The following is a 15,340-nucleotide window of genomic DNA, read 5'->3' as shown; positions in this document are numbered from 1 at the left end:
ACTGAACCTAACCAACATACACAATAGTAGCGGTTTGATATCTTCTTTGTCCGGGGGTGTGAGGACTGGAACAGAGGAAGAAGAAGAGGCCATGAATGAACCTGACCGATAGAGGAGGATCGAAGCAATGGGAGCAGAGGACTAAAGCAATGGAAGCGGAGGCCAAGAATGGGGATTGTGAGTGGCTAGATGGAGGACGAGTGCGAGGGAGTGCGGTGGTGATGAGTGATATTTTTGCGCACCTCACACTATTGATAAAACCGGATAATCGGAGAGTCTCCGAGAAAATCACTCCAATATTGCCACTAATGACTAATGAACACGAGAGATCACCTAATCCTTTGTTTAATGTGTTTCCATAAAAAAGCCTGAACATGGAAGAAAATATCACATAGGAAAAAAGAAGTTTGTGGAAGTGGGGAATGAATTGGAGGCGCACTAGAAGAAACAGAGCGCAAGACAACACTCGATACGATCGCATCTGCTCATACCAGTGGCCGTACCAGCTGCCACCAGCACAAGGTAGTCGACCTGACCAAGAGTTATAAAAGGTGCAATGCCAAATTCTCAATGGGGACAGCGCACCATTCGCAAAACAATATTGATGTAGATGATCTTCGTGATGACTCCCCCTCCGGCGAAGTACCAAAAAAGGCCCTGAGATTGGATCTTCATGGAACGGATAGGGTTGCGGCGGGAAAAATCCTTGGTAAATTGATTATGGGTTTTCAGAGTACATAAAAGGTAGTGGCGCCGAGAGGCGATGGAGTAGCCTCCAGTGGGGCTCACGTACCCCTCTACACGGCCTCTGGCCCCACATGTCAGCTGCACAATCGTGTCAAATTACTCTTGACTTGTTGAGGGCTGGTTGCTCTCTGAAGGCTAGGATTCTGCTAAAGCCACACGCACACTCGGTCCAAGGCAGACGGCGACGGCGACGGCGACGGAGCACGTCACCCGCACCGACCGGCGGCGAAGCCCCGCCCCTCCGCCCCCCGATCGATCGATTCGCGCCGCAGTTCGTCCACCTACCCCGGCCGCGTAGGGTTCGCGTAGGGGATCGATCATGGAGCTGCCGGCCGCCGGCGGGGGCCGGCGCACGAGCTACTCGCTGCTGTCCCAGTTCCCCGACGACGCGGCGGCCGCGGGGGCCTCCCCGGCGGTTCTGCAGCGGCAGTCCAGCGGCGGCAGCAGCTACGGCGCCGGGAGCTCCGTCTCGGCCTCCAGCGACTACCCGTTCCACCTGCCCCCGGCGGTCGCCGCGGCGGGAGGGGGAGGGGGCACGCCCTCCCCCTGCAAGAGCTGGGCGCAGCAGGCGGAGGAGACGTACCAGCTGCAGCTCGCCCTCGCGCTCCGCCTCTGCGCCGACGCCGCCTGCGCCGCCGACCCCGGGTTCCTCGACCCCGGCGACTCCGGGGGGTCCAAGATGGGGGGCGGCGGGGGTGGCAGCGGCAGCGGCAGGGCCTTCCCGCTCGCTCCCCCCTCCCCCACCGCCGAGGCCCTCTCCCACCGCTTCTGGGTACGATCTCTAATCATGCTACTACCATAGTCTTGTCCAAGCCAGCATCTTTGGTGGATTGCTGGATTCAATTGCTTCACCTAGTTCAACAACTAATGCCAACCATTTCTCACAATGAAGTCTACTTGATCATCTATCGTGTCCCCAAGGGTTCTCATTAACCCTTGATCATAGTGAATTTACTCTCTCATTACATCACATCCAGCAGCTATGATGAGCCTGTGAGGATTATATGATGCACTGAAAATGGATGTAATTACGATGCCGCTAGCTCTGCAGGGTAGACCATACAGCTGCATCAGAGTGACCTTATTCAGTACTCTGCACTCTGAGCATAAAGTTGTTAATTGTTAGTATACTGTGATTACTCTAGCTTAACATGGCATCTCACTTCCCAGGTAAACGGCTCGTTATCATACAGCAACACGATACCGGATGGGTTCTACTTGATCCAAGGGATGGACCCCTTTGTGTGGTCGATGTGCACCGACGTGCACGAGGAGAACCGCATACCCTCCGTGGAGTCGCTCAAGTCTGTCCGCCCCGACGATTCTTCCATCCAGGTGGTCCTCGTCGACAGGAGAGCTGATTTCGATCTTGGTATGCTGGAGAACTACGCGTCCAGCTTTCTGTCCAGTTCCTCCGACATGAAAGATGTGATAAATCAGCTAGCCAAACTTGTGTCTTCCAGAATGGGGTGAGCGGTCGCATCCCTAAGCCTTTTAATCTGAACCGAGTTCTGTGGTTTGCTGAACTTCTTTTTTATGTTCTTCAATCACTAAGTGGTACAACCTCCAACGAGGAGAACTTGCTTCCACGCTGGAAAGAGAGCAGCGAGGCAATCAAATCAAGTGCAGGATCTATTGTGCTTCATCTGGGGAAGCTGCCGATTGGTCTCTGCAAGCACCGCTCACTGCTTTTTAAAGTACGTTTTCCGTTTTAAGAAACTTTCCTGTTTGTTCGTCTTGTAACTGTTGCTCTTACCAACAACAACTGCAACAGATTTCAACAAATAATTTCGTTTCTCTTCCATCATAATTGAGAGTTCACACACACAAGTAGATGTGTAGCTTGGTTAGATATGAATCAAAACTTTTTTTCGTCAGTACTACCTCTGTCCCTTAATGATTTGAACTGCAAAAACGTCTTATATTAAGAGATGGAGGGATTACATCTTTTAGTTACTCCTATCTTAAGTCATTACTTACTGAAGCTTACACATTTGCAGATGTTAGCAGATAAAGTCAACATACCATGCAGATTAGTCAAGGGCTGTAAATACTGTAAAGCTGAAGACGCTTCCTCCTGTGTCGTACGTTTTGGGCTTGAAAGGTACTTCCTTGGTTCACAATGTATATGGACACGTTTTAGTGTGTTTGTTCACTCATTTCAGTCCGTATGTAGTCCATATTGAAATATCCAAAACATATTATATTTGTGAACGGAGGGAGTATATCCATGGACTAGGATCTGTTTAATATTGGATGTACATTTCAGATATCAGTACTTGACTTGCTGGGAGGTACTGCGGCAAATTAACCAAAGTCCGACTTGTTTACAAAAATCTTGGACTAGCATTGAATAGAATATTTGCCTTATTTTCCTGTTATTTTGGTATGGTTGGTGGATAGCTATATGCTGACTTTGGTTATTTCCCTTTGACAGGGAATATCTGGTTGACTTATTTGGGGCTCCAGGCCAATTATCTGATCCTGATTCTTTCGTCAATGGTCCCTACTCGCTGTCGGTTCCATCACCTCTCCGCCCACCAAAATTTAGGTCGTTAGAGATCACTTCAAATTTCAGCTCAGTTGCCAAGCAATACTTCTCAGACTGTCACTCGCTCAATCTATTGTTCAGTGATGCTTCCACAGGTATATCTGCGAAACTTGCTGTAATTTCATTCCTCATGTGTCAGCAGGACTTCGTTGCGTATAGCATATATGATTGTCCACCAAATAAGTAGTTGGTATGCCAAACTTGTCGTTTTCCATCTATGATGGTTTTGTTTGGCAGGGGTGTGACAAAGGCCAATCTTTCATTTTCAGGTGCTTCTAATGGTGCTGCAGTTGCTGTAGACCAAATGTATTCGAAGAAACATGATGCAGGGGACGGAATTGCCAATAGCTGGGTGCCAGTGAAAGGTAATAACTGATGACAATCTCTTGGGCTTGTTAAATCTTGAAACATATTGTTTCTTTTCTTTTGAATTTTGACTACTAAATAGGGGCTTCTTTGTTTAACATGTTGCATCGAATACAAGTGAGCACCAAATAATGTACCCCAAGGTCTTCACTTTGCAGCAGCCTGGTGCTGGAGCATCTGAAATATTAAACGATAGCATGAACATTATATTTGCATACTGTATTGAGTCGGCATATTCTGATGATGCAGGGCAAGCAATTGCGAACTCAGACATTATTCTGCCAGAAGCTCCTCGGGAAGTTTTGCCACTTATGTCACCGTCCAATTTGACAGCTGATAAAAAGAAAGAGTTTCAGTTGATCGAGGGGAATCAGTATCTGCGAAGTACTGTCAGTGATCTGTCACTTGCTGTGGATGATCTGATCATTCCATGGAGTGAGCTGGTTCTAAAGGAGAAGATTGGAGCAGGTACACTTGTGCAAATAAGACTGAAGTTTATCCTTCTGTGGTTCTTTTCGAAAAGGAATATCTATTTTCTTTGTTTGCTAATAGACCTATGTTACCATTGCATTAGTAGTCGCAAGACTTGTAACATCTAAATCATATTTGAGATATGGTTAGATATTTACGAGTTAAATCTTTATGTGAACCGTATTGAAAGAATAATTTGGTGAAATTTAGTTTTTCTAAACTTATTTTTCTTTTCTTCCAGGTTCTTTCGGAACAGTTCATCGTGCTGACTGGCATGGATCGGTATGCCTTGTATATGCCTGGTTTATCAATAATTTGTTACTGCTAAGAGGGGGAAAGTTTCTCCTTTGGATTCTTTGTCCTGATAGACTTTTCCCTGTATTATCATCGAACTCTTATTTGTGCACAACTTCACGCTTCATCTGAGCTTTTTTGTCCTAGTTTGTTGTAACTATAAGTGAGCCTTTTGTGCTTACTGCAGGATGTTGCTGTGAAGATACTGATGGAGCAGGATTATCATCTGGATCGCTTCAAGGAATTTATGAGAGAGGTTTGTTGAACAAATCCTGGCATTGGTTGATCTTATATATGTTGGACTTTGCTGTGTGGTCACTGGACAGTGTTATGATTCTTATGAGTGGTATGACTTATCAGTGATCATGTTCTGTATCTGGACATGGTTGTCACTTATCAGTGATCATGTTCTGTATCTGGACATGGTTGTCGCTTATCAGTGATCATGTTCTATATCTGGATGTCGTTGTCAGTTACCAGGGATTATGTTCTTCATCCAGTTGGTGTTTATGCTTTAGTGAAGCATTCCTGTCCATGTTAATCACCTTATAAATGCTTTTTCTATGTGGTAGGTTGCAATAATGAAAAGTCTGAGGCATCCAAATATTGTTCTATTCATGGGTGCTGTTACTGAACCCCCAAACCTATCAATAGTTACAGAGTACTTGTCGAGGTATTAATATGCATTTCACTTATTCATTTGGTACTACAGTACTTCACCCACTTGAGTGATTCCAGCAAGTGATGCACTTGTTTCGTTGCAGGGGTAGTTTGTATAAACTTTTGCATAGGAGTGGTGCAAGGGAGGTTCTGGATGAGAGACGCCGCTTGAACATGGCATTCGATGTGGTATTGTCTTCTCTACTCCCAGGCTATAAACTTGAAGCAGTCATACTCCCAGGGTATAAACTTATAGCAGTCATACTCTATCTAAATTATCTCTGCTTGCTTTACAGGCGAAGGGAATGAATTATCTACATAGACGTAGCCCTCCTATTGTTCACCGTGATTTGAAATCTCCAAATCTTCTTGTCGACAAGAAGTATACTGTGAAGGTATGATTATACACTATATAATCTAATGCCTTAGATAATAAACTGTACGTTCTGGTACTTTCATGAAGGCAGAAGGCACACACATCATGTGAAATAGTGCGGTCATATGAATCTGTGTCATTGTGCACGAGGCTGTCAATTTTCTCATGCTAGTATTCTGTCCACATTTTTATGTTGATTTTTGTTTGACACGTGAGTTACTGTTGTTTCCTGAGCGACAACTAATTTGTTTTGAAGAGTATTTGGTAGGTGTTAAACTTACAATAATATATATGCAACACTTTCTAGTTCTAGAAGATGTTCAGTTTCTAATAATAAATAGAAGAATGATTTTGTATAGTTTTCTGCTTCTTTTATCTTATTTTCTTCAGTTATCGACATCAGACATCATTTGCAGCTTCCAGTTATATTTCTTGAAGCAGCCTCTGTGAAGGCAATACCAGGAACCCAATCATCATTAGTCATCCTTGTCAGTAAACATATTTTAAGGAAAATACTTGCAAAAAGCTGCTAATTTCCCTGAAGAAATGCTTACATAGCAGTAGATTTGACATAGTACATGAATATTCAGTCATGGTATTATTCCCCCCAGAGGCTCCATCTGAAATGATAGTGTTCGTATGGCAATTTTGTCTATTGTATCAGTCTCATATAGGATTTATTAGCGACTTGTTTGTCTTACTCACACTGTTATTAAATCAAGACAGGTACTTCCACTTTGTTTAAACCTTTTTACTATTTTCTGTTTGTAGGTATGCGACTTTGGGCTTTCGCGACTAAAAGCCAACACCTACCTGTCCTCGAAATCTTTGGCAGGAACAGTAAGCTCCTTTTCCATTTCTTCTCAAGTTCATCTTGCCCATTCATTCCTTGGCTTATCTTTTCATTTAAATGATAGCCTGAATGGATGGCGCCTGAAGTGCTTCGAGATGAGCCATCCAATGAGAAGTCTGATGTGTACAGTTTCGCTGTTATCCTGTGGGAACTTATGACATTACAACAACCATGGTGTAACTTGAATCCTGCCCAGGTAGTTATCTAATTTGGCTCCAGCATTGATGCCTCGATGCTACCGCTCGTCGAAATTATTCAGTTTATTCGGAACATATTTTTCTTATCCGCGGATGAACACCTGATCAACTCTGTATTTAACTTTTATACGCTGCCCTATGATGTTCTACAGGTAGTTGCTGCTGTTGGCTTTAAAGGAAGAAGACTTGAAATTCCGAAAGAATTAAATCCTCAAGTAGCTGCATTAATCGAATCCTGCTGGGCAAAGTATGTGTTCCATCTTCATATTTCCCTCTCTTAAGCTGATTCAGTGCCATGTAAGGCTAACTAGAATATTAATATGCCTCTTTTTTGTAGTGAGCCATGGCGGAGGCCCTCATTTGCTAATATCATGGAAACTCTGAGGCCTTTAATTAACAAGGTCCCGGTGCCGCAGTTGATCCGCTCAGACTCATAGCAGTTTCAAACTGTCAAGGAAAGAAGCATTTCCTTAGTGCTGTCATGATAGTATCGGCAGGGCAGGGAAGAGTTTATTTATTTTTGGTATTTAGGCTGTTTATGATGGATAATTCATCAATACTATTACTCAATGCTAAGAATAAGGAGGACTTCTTGATTTACACTTTCAAGTAAAATGTACCTGGCAAAACTCCCTTCCATGGCTTAAGGTATGCTGCTATTTTCTTAGCTTCCTGTTCCTCGTTCAACATTAGCAAAGAGTGCAGGCTTAAATATTTTAAGAGAAGGTTTTCATGTCGGTCAAATGCAGAATTGCCAAATGTTAGATAACTTGATAACTTATCATGGTTAGCTGTTCCTTGTTTCCTTTAGTGGCCACGGTAGCAATGGGTTAATATGTTTGCTGATAATGTGTGGTGCGCTAATTCGCAGATAGTTCACATATTGTATTTGGGTAGCCTAGGCTAAGCACTTGCTGCTGTTGTTAATATTTGCGATAGCTGCAGCGTATTGGACTCTTGTTTCATTATATAAACATATATGATTGAGCATCCGAGATCCATGAGACGCAGTGTGGCGCTTCCCGGCACCATTAACGGACACATTTTTTCTGTTGCCTGCAGACACATCGTGAAGAGAATCATCCTCCTCCCGTGACGACGGATCGCGATCACACACTGGAAATGTACGAGCGCCGAGATCCAAATATCAGAAACTTTTGGTCATTAAGATGTGTAAATTATAGTTTCCCACTAGATATCTTTGTATATTATGTTATAATATGTTGTATGTAACTAACTGTAATTACTACTGTGCATGTATGTGTTGTATTATCCTGTGGTTGTTGTGTGGCATGTTGTAATAGTGCTTCAACTGCCCATTGTACTGCACCACCATAGCTGTTACTGAGCAATCAGTGCCTACTGGCCAACCTGGAGACCCAGTCAATTAGTACTAGCACCAAATGTGCTGTCCTGTGTGCTAAATATCTAGATATTTTGTAGTGTACAATAGGAACATTTGGTGTGACTGTTGAAGAGCCTGAGAGCATTCTTGCCTTAGGGCATGTCTGGTTCATGCCAAAGCAATGCCCTACCAAGATTCGCCAACCGTTGGTTTGCCACGAAAGATCGGTTAGAGAGATTCCTTGACCCTTTGTTGCCCAAAAAAGTGGTAACATTTGCGAGGAGGGTTGCCAAAGGTTGCATAGGCAACCAACCAAGAGCCAAGGTATCACAGTTAGCCAAGGTTTTGGCAGGGCAAGTTTTGGCACCAACCAAACGTTAGTGTCGAGATTTGGCGTGCTGCTGATTTGCATTGCCTGAAATAATGTCGAGTAATTTGGTTGGTTACGAAATTGTGTTGCCGATCGCATGTAGAATTGTGTTTTCAGCGAAGTCGTAGTGTTGCCAAAAATTTAGCCTCCCCGGTAAATTTTGGTAGCAAACCAAGCATATGCCTTGGAACCCTAGATTCGACCATATCGACTATGGTAACCTAGGCGACCACCTCCTCGTTGGCAACTCTGGAAATAAATCAACCTACGATCTCAGAGGTCTATCAGAAGAGCACCCCCTAAACAACTCGGACAATCCAAAAACAATACTATTATCTTCACTGCAAGAATGCACATTGTACGTTGACTTCGTGACATCAGAGCAAGCGTGTGCCTACCGCACTACCCTATGCACCACAGATCAAGGGCAAACTGCCGCTGCATCGAGCGACGACAAAGACAAACATGCGAGCTCTGGACGTCCTGAACGCAGATCCTCCAAAAGAGTCCCCCCCCCCCCTAATCAGCTCCGAAAAAGAGCACGTATGCCAGCCAGCCGGACCTATCTCCGCACCCTTTACACATCATAAAAAACGCAAAACCGCCGCTCGCTGCACTGCGCGACGACAAGACGAGCGCGAGCTGCCCACATCTTAAATGCTTACCTTCACGCGACCGAGCTGGCGAGTAACTCTGCGAGATCCTCCGCGCATTACTCCCCCCCCCCCCCCCCCCCCCCCCCCCCCCATCCCCTCCCCTCCGACGAGGACGACGATTCTCTTTCCATCACAAAAATTACTAAATTTGTCATTCAATCATGGATGAAGAACTCAACCCAAATGAGGAGATGGTGGAGAAGGTGAGGGTGGCAAGGCCAAGACTGACTGACACAAGTTATAAAAACGGGCGCATCATCTTCCTCGCGCAGCCGCCCCCTCCTCCTCCTCCCCCCCTCCTCTCCCCCAAATCGGACCCGAAATCCAAGACGAAGTCTTTCTCCAATCCTCACTCCCCCACCCCCACCCCACGGCGGCGGCGGCGCCGGCAGCCGGAGAGGAGGGAGCCGCCCGCCCATTCCGACGCCCCAAACCCTAGCTCGGCCGGCCCATGCGCCCCAAACCCTAGCTCGCCGCCCCGTGTCGTCTCGTCCCCCCCGCCGCCCCGTGCCGGCACCGCCATGCGGGCCTCGATGGAGGCCTCCGCGGCCGCGGCGCGCAGATCCGCGGCGCCGGACCCCCCGGGCGCGGCCAAGAAGCAGCGGCTCCTCGCGCCGCCGCGGGACCCCAGATCCTCCTCCGCTGCGTACGGCGGCGGCGGCGGCGCGTCCAATGGGAGCGGCGCGGCGGCGGCGGCCGCGGCGGAGCAGCAGGCGCAGGTGGACGAGCTGGTGGCGCAGTACCGGACGGCGCTCGGGGAGCTCACCTTCAACTCCAAGCCCATCATCACCAACCTCACCATCATCGCCGGCGAGAACCTCCACGCCGCCCGCTCCATCGCCGCCCTCGTTTGCGCCAACATCCTCGAGGTGACCCACCCTTCTTCCCCGGCCTCCCCCCCTCCCCTCCCCTCCCCATGTAAAGAAAGCTCAAAGCTTTGGCATATCCTTGGTTGTGGTTCGATGAATGAATGGTAGCTAGCTCTAGGGATGTAAAGCTCAAAGCTCGGTAGGGTATCCAGTGTGCTAGATAGGAAGAGGATGGATGTGTTGGCTCTTGTTTGATGAATGAATGATAGCTAAGTTAGTCTGGTTTGCTGTATTTTTTCCGCGTTGTCAAGGGCGGTGTCGCGTGTAAAAAATTCATTGCGAGAGTAAATTTGCAGTGCCAAGGGCATTGGAAAATAGAGTGAATCTGCTTTGCCCAGTCTCCTTGCGCATGGTGTACGGTGCCTTGTTCTGATTCTGTCAATTCTGTCGATGCTAATGAATAAAGCATCGCCCCGCCCCCCTCTCCCTGTACCTCTGTCTCTCGGTGCCTGTGTATGCGTGTTCGCTGCTTGTGTACGGCGCTAATACGCCATTCACCATATGTACATTGGACCTGTGTGGCGTAGCAAGTCATTCCTTTTTTCGTTTGGGTAATATGAGTGCTGCAGCGACGCTAAATCGTCGAAAGATTACCGTTGCGGAAACAGACAGGGTTTGGGACTGTCTCATTCCTGCTGTTCAGTCACACTAAATCATCGAAAGATTGTTGTTGTGGAAACAAACGGGGTTTGGAACTGTTTCATTCCCGCTGTTCCACCATCCGTTCAGCAGAAAAGTTCATAACCTTTTCCTGCACGGAAAAATGATTCATATTCCTGAACGGCTTTATCTATATCTGAACTCTGTGATATGTTTGCACAAAGACTGAACTTTATGAATGGAACGACGAATGGATGAGGAAACACTATACCTCTTTTGTAGCTGGGCTCTGATATGTTTGCACAAAGATTAAACTTCATGAATTGAATGATGAGTGGATGGGGAACCCTGCACCTCTGATGTTGCAGACATTGGGTCTTCTCTGTTGCTCCTTCTGGATAGGCTCTGGCACTTAAATCACTTCTATTTGTTGTTTGCTTCTTCTCTGTTACATTAGGAAGCTACTGTTGTATCTAGCATCTTGGCTAGAACTCATTTTGTTGTCACCTCTTATATGCTTATAAGAGAAACCTCGTTAGACTTCTACAGAGGCACGGGTAACTCCTCCTGATATCAGTACCAGTAGAAAAAACATTATGTTGTTGTGTCCAGAGTGGGGCATGTAAAACATGCTGCTATTGGTTCCTTTGTATAGCATATTTGCTGTTGATTACTCTTGCCGAAAGAATTAGTGTAGCAGCTTGCCCTCTGTTTGTTCTGTTGTCAATCTGTGATAGTTTTCAATGGAATTGTTTTATTATCCTGGAGGGGCCTCTGAAAGTTTTTGAGCTGTTTCCTTATGATACCATTTCCTCGCTTCTGTTTTATCTGAACTGTTGTCAATCTGTGATAGTTGTTAATGTAATTGTTTTATTATGGTGGAGGGGTATGCCTATCTTATTTGATGTTTGCCTGTGATTGTAGGTTCCAAGTGATCAGAAGCTACCATCTCTTTATCTGCTTGACAGTATAGTCAAGAATATTGGAAAAGATTATGTCAAACATTTTTCTTCAAAATTACCTGAGGTTAGCCTTGACCCTACATTTTTTACTTGACATAACCATCTTCATGACGACCTAATAAGCCCCAGTTTCCTTTTTATGGGACGAGTCTGACTTTGACATCCTAATGACGTTATCCCCTTCTCTTTTGGTTGTTCTACTATAGGTGTTTTGCAAGGCCTATAGACAGGTTGATCCTCCTGTTCATACTAGCATGAGACACCTTTTCGGAACATGGAAAGGAGTGTTTTCTCCAGCTTCACTGCAAATGATTGAGAAGGAGCTTGGTTTTCAATCATCTGCTAATGGATCATCAGGTGCTGCACCATCGAAGGCCGATTCTCCATCCCAGCGCCCGTCCCACAGCATTCATGTAAACCCAAAATATTTGGAAGCAAGACAGCAGCTCCAACAACCAAATAAGGCAAGCCACATCTTCTTTCATCAAATTCTTTTGATATTTGCTGCCTGCTGACCAGTGAGACAAATTCAAACAGTTATACATTTCTTGTAAAAAATCATCCGAGCATGGTGTTGTAGCTGCTTTTTTCCCTTCTGGCAATCTTTCTCTGATACTGCTTCCCTTCAATTTGGACAGGGGATTCTGGGAGCCGGTGCCAAGACACCTATAATTTCTGATGCAGATGATGTTATCGAAAGGGGCAACAGGATTGGTATTGATAAAGGCACAGGGAGACGCCTGGATACTCTGAACTCTAGGCCTGTAAGTTAGTTACTTCTTGATCTTTGATATTTCTACATGTTACTTGCCCTTCTTTGTGTTTCTCTATGTATTTTTCCTGATATATTTTGGTATGATCTGCCAAACTTACAGCGTGCTCAGAAGGATACTTTTAGTAACCCCATTCATGAAAAGCCAGAGAGAGATGTGAGGGGCCCTGGAATTGCGGGAGCTGGTCAAGTTCGCTCAAAGCCCAAAGGCCAAGATGGAATTGTGGGGGCATATTACACTGGAGCTGTTGGTTCCCCTGAAGAAATATTTGACAGACGCAACCATTTGTATGCAACTAAGGATGCTCGCTCTTCTGGCTCTGTACGTTTGGACAGTGCACTTCTCCCAACTCCTGTTAGTAATTCTGAGAGGATTGGTAGACTGTCATCATCTGATAAAAGCTGGAAGAACTCTGAGGAAGAAGAGTACATCTGGGACGACATACGTACTCAAGGAGCAGATTATGGAGGTGCCAGTTCTGCAAGAAAAGGAGAACCCTTGGCTGATGATGTCAATATTAGAAGCTTTCATAGGGCTAATTGGGCAGAGCCTGGAGACCCGTTGGACCCTGACTTCCACAAACAAGATGCCATCCCAAGATTTGGACATCCAACAAGCCAAGATAGAAGACTTGCACCGTACATGGTATGTGGAGCAAAATTATTATAAAATATATGTAGTGCTATTTTTGTCATGGGAAGTTATTTACTTGTAAATATTGACATATTTAACTGCTGGGATGCCTTCAACTTTGCAATCTATTATGCTTTTTTTTAAACCTTGTGGTTTGCCATGTACCATGTTGAATTCTCTTCATACATGCCTTTAAACTATATTTCTATGTTCTGATCATCTTTATTGTTCAGGATCATGCAGAGTATCTTCATAGTAAGCGTGACGGGGACCCAAGAATTGATAGGGAAATGTGGCCTGAAGGACAACCGTTCCCGGAATCTCGTGGCTCCTCTGTCTGGTTATCCCAGGAAAAACCTCGTCCAGACATTGGGCGGGCTCCCAGGATATCAAGGTTTTCTAATCAGTCACCAAGCATCACTTCATCTGTACCTGTTGGATTATCAGGGGCCTATGCTGGACGATCAAGCCTTGAAAGTGCAAAACAAAAATATTGGCCACCTTCCTCGCCACCTCTCCAGGCACGTGAGAGCTCCCCAAGTTCCTCGGAGCATGACATTTATGCTTCCAGACCATTTCTGCCATTGGGTCAAACTCCCCAGGAAGAGCATAACCAAAGAGCTCATGCCTTGCCTCAAAATTCCGCGAATTCTCAGGGCCGGCCTAGTCTGCAAGCAACTCTGTCACAGGCTTCTCAGCAGACTCAAAAACACCCTCCTGTGCAGTCAAAGCCACATCCGAAGCCATTTCATCAACCCTTTTCACAAGAAAATTCTTCATCGCTGTTTAGACCGTCTGTCCATCTGACTCTGTCTACCGGAATGGAAGAGCAGCCTGAAGAGGTGTCCTTGCCCAGTGGTCCTGCACATGCAAAGTCAGATCAGATAAGTGCTAGTAATTTATTGGCTGGTCTTTTTAAGGGTGGATTCATACCAAACACAAGTGATCATGCTGTCCCACATTCACATGGGTTGGCATCTCTTCCATCTTCCTCGGCCAGCGAAAATGCCCCTTTGAAGCCTCATGCACCAAACTCTCTCCGCCCACCTTTGCCACCAGGTCCGCCACCAACACACAGTGCTGAGAAAGCTGCTGCACCACTGTCAAGTCTTCTCAGTTCTCTGGTTGCAAAGGGGCTAATTTCTTCACCGTCCACCGATTCGGCTGCTGTTGCAAGAAAGCCTGGTAAATCAAGTCCGAGCACATCAGATGTCAGTGCTTCAGCTCCACCTCGGCCAATCGTCCAGCCTTCAGTTGCTAAGGAGACACCTGCCCCTGTAAAAGCTTTGTTGCCTCAACCTCCTAAAGTCGAGATGGCTGACCTAATCGGCCTTGAGTTCAAGCCAGTGGTGCTTCGTGAGCACCGTACAGAGGTGGTCAACAGACTCTTTGATGACCAAAGCCATCAATGCAGAACATGTGGTTTAAGATTCAGACTTGAAGATGAGCTCAGTGCACACACTGCCTGCAATGGACCAGAGGAGGCTAGAAATACTGGCATCGCACCTGAAAGATGGTACCCTAGCAAGAGCCGTTGGATTGACAGATTACCTGAACCGCAGAGCATCTTTCTGGACTCTGCATCTGATTCAGACCTGGGAACTGCAGAGGAAGTTTGTGAGTTTATGGTCCCTGCAGATGAGAGTCAGATTATCTGCTGTCTTTGTGGGGAGCAATTTGATGACATGTATTCCATCGATAGGAGCGAGTGGATGTACAAGGATGCTGTCTATTATGATCGCTTGAAGGCAGAAGGTGGCAGCGGGGGCAGCTCCCAGAGTAAAGAGCTGGTACCCATAGTCCATGCAAGATGTATGCCAAGAATCTCAAACGATGGCATGGAGGTGGATTAGTATGGTTGTCATGTCATATAGCAGCAGAAACAGCAGCAGCAGCTCAGATGATGACATTGAGGTGGATTGTCAAAGAAGTCTGGTGCCCAGCAGAGCCTCAAATGATGGCATGGAGGCAAACATTCCGTGAGGTCGGTGCACAGCGACGATTGATAATATACTGCAGGTGGGGTGATGACAGCTTTGGCAACATTTTGGTCCCTTGATCTCCACCATTTGTCGTGTAGAAAGGTGTTCTTACAGAAAGAATAAACATACCGAGCCAATTAGTCAGGCCATTTTGATCCCAGCGAGTCAACATTTTGGGGGTGGTGGGGTCAGATGACATAAGTTTGATCTTTCTGTTGTTCATAGGAGGCCATGTATGCTAGTGAAAAGAGTGTATTATTATTGTCCCTTAACCAGGCGAGCGAAACAGGTGACGCCAGCGTCGTCGTCGAGTTACTGCTGTTTTTGACAAACTTTTTTCTCAGCTTTTGAGATGTAGTAGCGGTTTTTGTACTTAAAACCAAACTGACAATAGAACTTCATCATGGATGCAGATTTGAACTACCAGTGTTGTTAGCTCTTGCTTGCTTGTCTGCCATTGTTATTCAGCCATGTGCCATTCTGTTATTTCTGTTATTTGCACAGTTGAATGTACACAGGATTCTGTGTCTGGAGATGTTCTCTTTTGCAAGGCATTTTTCCCCTTATATTTTGTTTGAAGGCAGCTGTGCTTGGATAGTGTATTCAATGTAGATAGTGTATTCAATGTATTTCCT

General features: G+C 45.8%; 2 protein-coding genes across 2 annotated transcripts; both read left to right on the top strand.

The window, feature by feature from the left end:
• Positions 1 to 834: 834 nt before the first annotated feature.
• On the top strand, positions 835 to 15,128 carry LOC109769665 (uncharacterized). The gene is made up of 22 exons (XM_073496057.1): positions 835 to 1,519; positions 1,918 to 2,216; positions 2,303 to 2,444; positions 2,748 to 2,851; positions 3,185 to 3,393; positions 3,568 to 3,663; positions 3,914 to 4,132; positions 4,377 to 4,417; positions 4,617 to 4,685; positions 5,002 to 5,102; positions 5,194 to 5,278; positions 5,386 to 5,484; positions 6,237 to 6,305; positions 6,383 to 6,514; positions 6,668 to 6,762; positions 6,853 to 6,916; positions 7,959 to 8,087; positions 11,280 to 11,381; positions 11,524 to 11,781; positions 11,956 to 12,081; positions 12,193 to 12,735; positions 12,957 to 15,128. Exons 1-22 carry the CDS (start codon positions 1,067 to 1,069, stop codon positions 14,574 to 14,576), a joined length of 5,055 nt encoding a protein of 1,684 aa, XP_073352158.1. The 5' UTR covers positions 835 to 1,066; the 3' UTR covers positions 14,577 to 15,128.
• Positions 8,979 to 10,092, top strand: LOC141021148 (uncharacterized). The gene has a single exon (XM_073496056.1). It carries the CDS (start codon positions 9,048 to 9,050, stop codon positions 9,861 to 9,863), a length of 816 nt encoding a protein of 271 aa, XP_073352157.1. The 5' UTR covers positions 8,979 to 9,047; the 3' UTR covers positions 9,864 to 10,092.
• Positions 15,129 to 15,340: the final 212 nt, after the last annotated feature.

Source organism: Aegilops tauschii, chromosome 4, assembly GCF_002575655.3.
Source record: "Aegilops tauschii subsp. strangulata cultivar AL8/78 chromosome 4, Aet v6.0, whole genome shotgun sequence".
Taxonomy (NCBI): domain Eukaryota; kingdom Viridiplantae; phylum Streptophyta; class Magnoliopsida; order Poales; family Poaceae; genus Aegilops; species Aegilops tauschii.
This window is presented reverse-complemented; position numbering and strand designations above follow the sequence as displayed.

Excerpts from the sequence above, each read along its gene's own strand:
- LOC109769665 (XM_073496057.1), top strand. The coding sequence starts at position 1,067 with ATGGAGCTGCCGGCCGCCGGCGGGGGCCGGCGCACGAGCTACTCGCTG. Across the intron at positions 8,088-11,279 it reads TGGTTTGCCACGAAAGATCG|GTTCCAAGTGATCAGAAGCT; the intron begins GTTAGAGAGATT and ends CTGTGATTGTAG. Across the intron at positions 12,082-12,192 it reads ATACTCTGAACTCTAGGCCT|CGTGCTCAGAAGGATACTTT; the intron begins GTAAGTTAGTTA and ends CCAAACTTACAG.
- LOC141021148 (XM_073496056.1), top strand. The coding sequence starts at position 9,048 with ATGGATGAAGAACTCAACCCAAATGAGGAGATGGTGGAGAAGGTGAGG.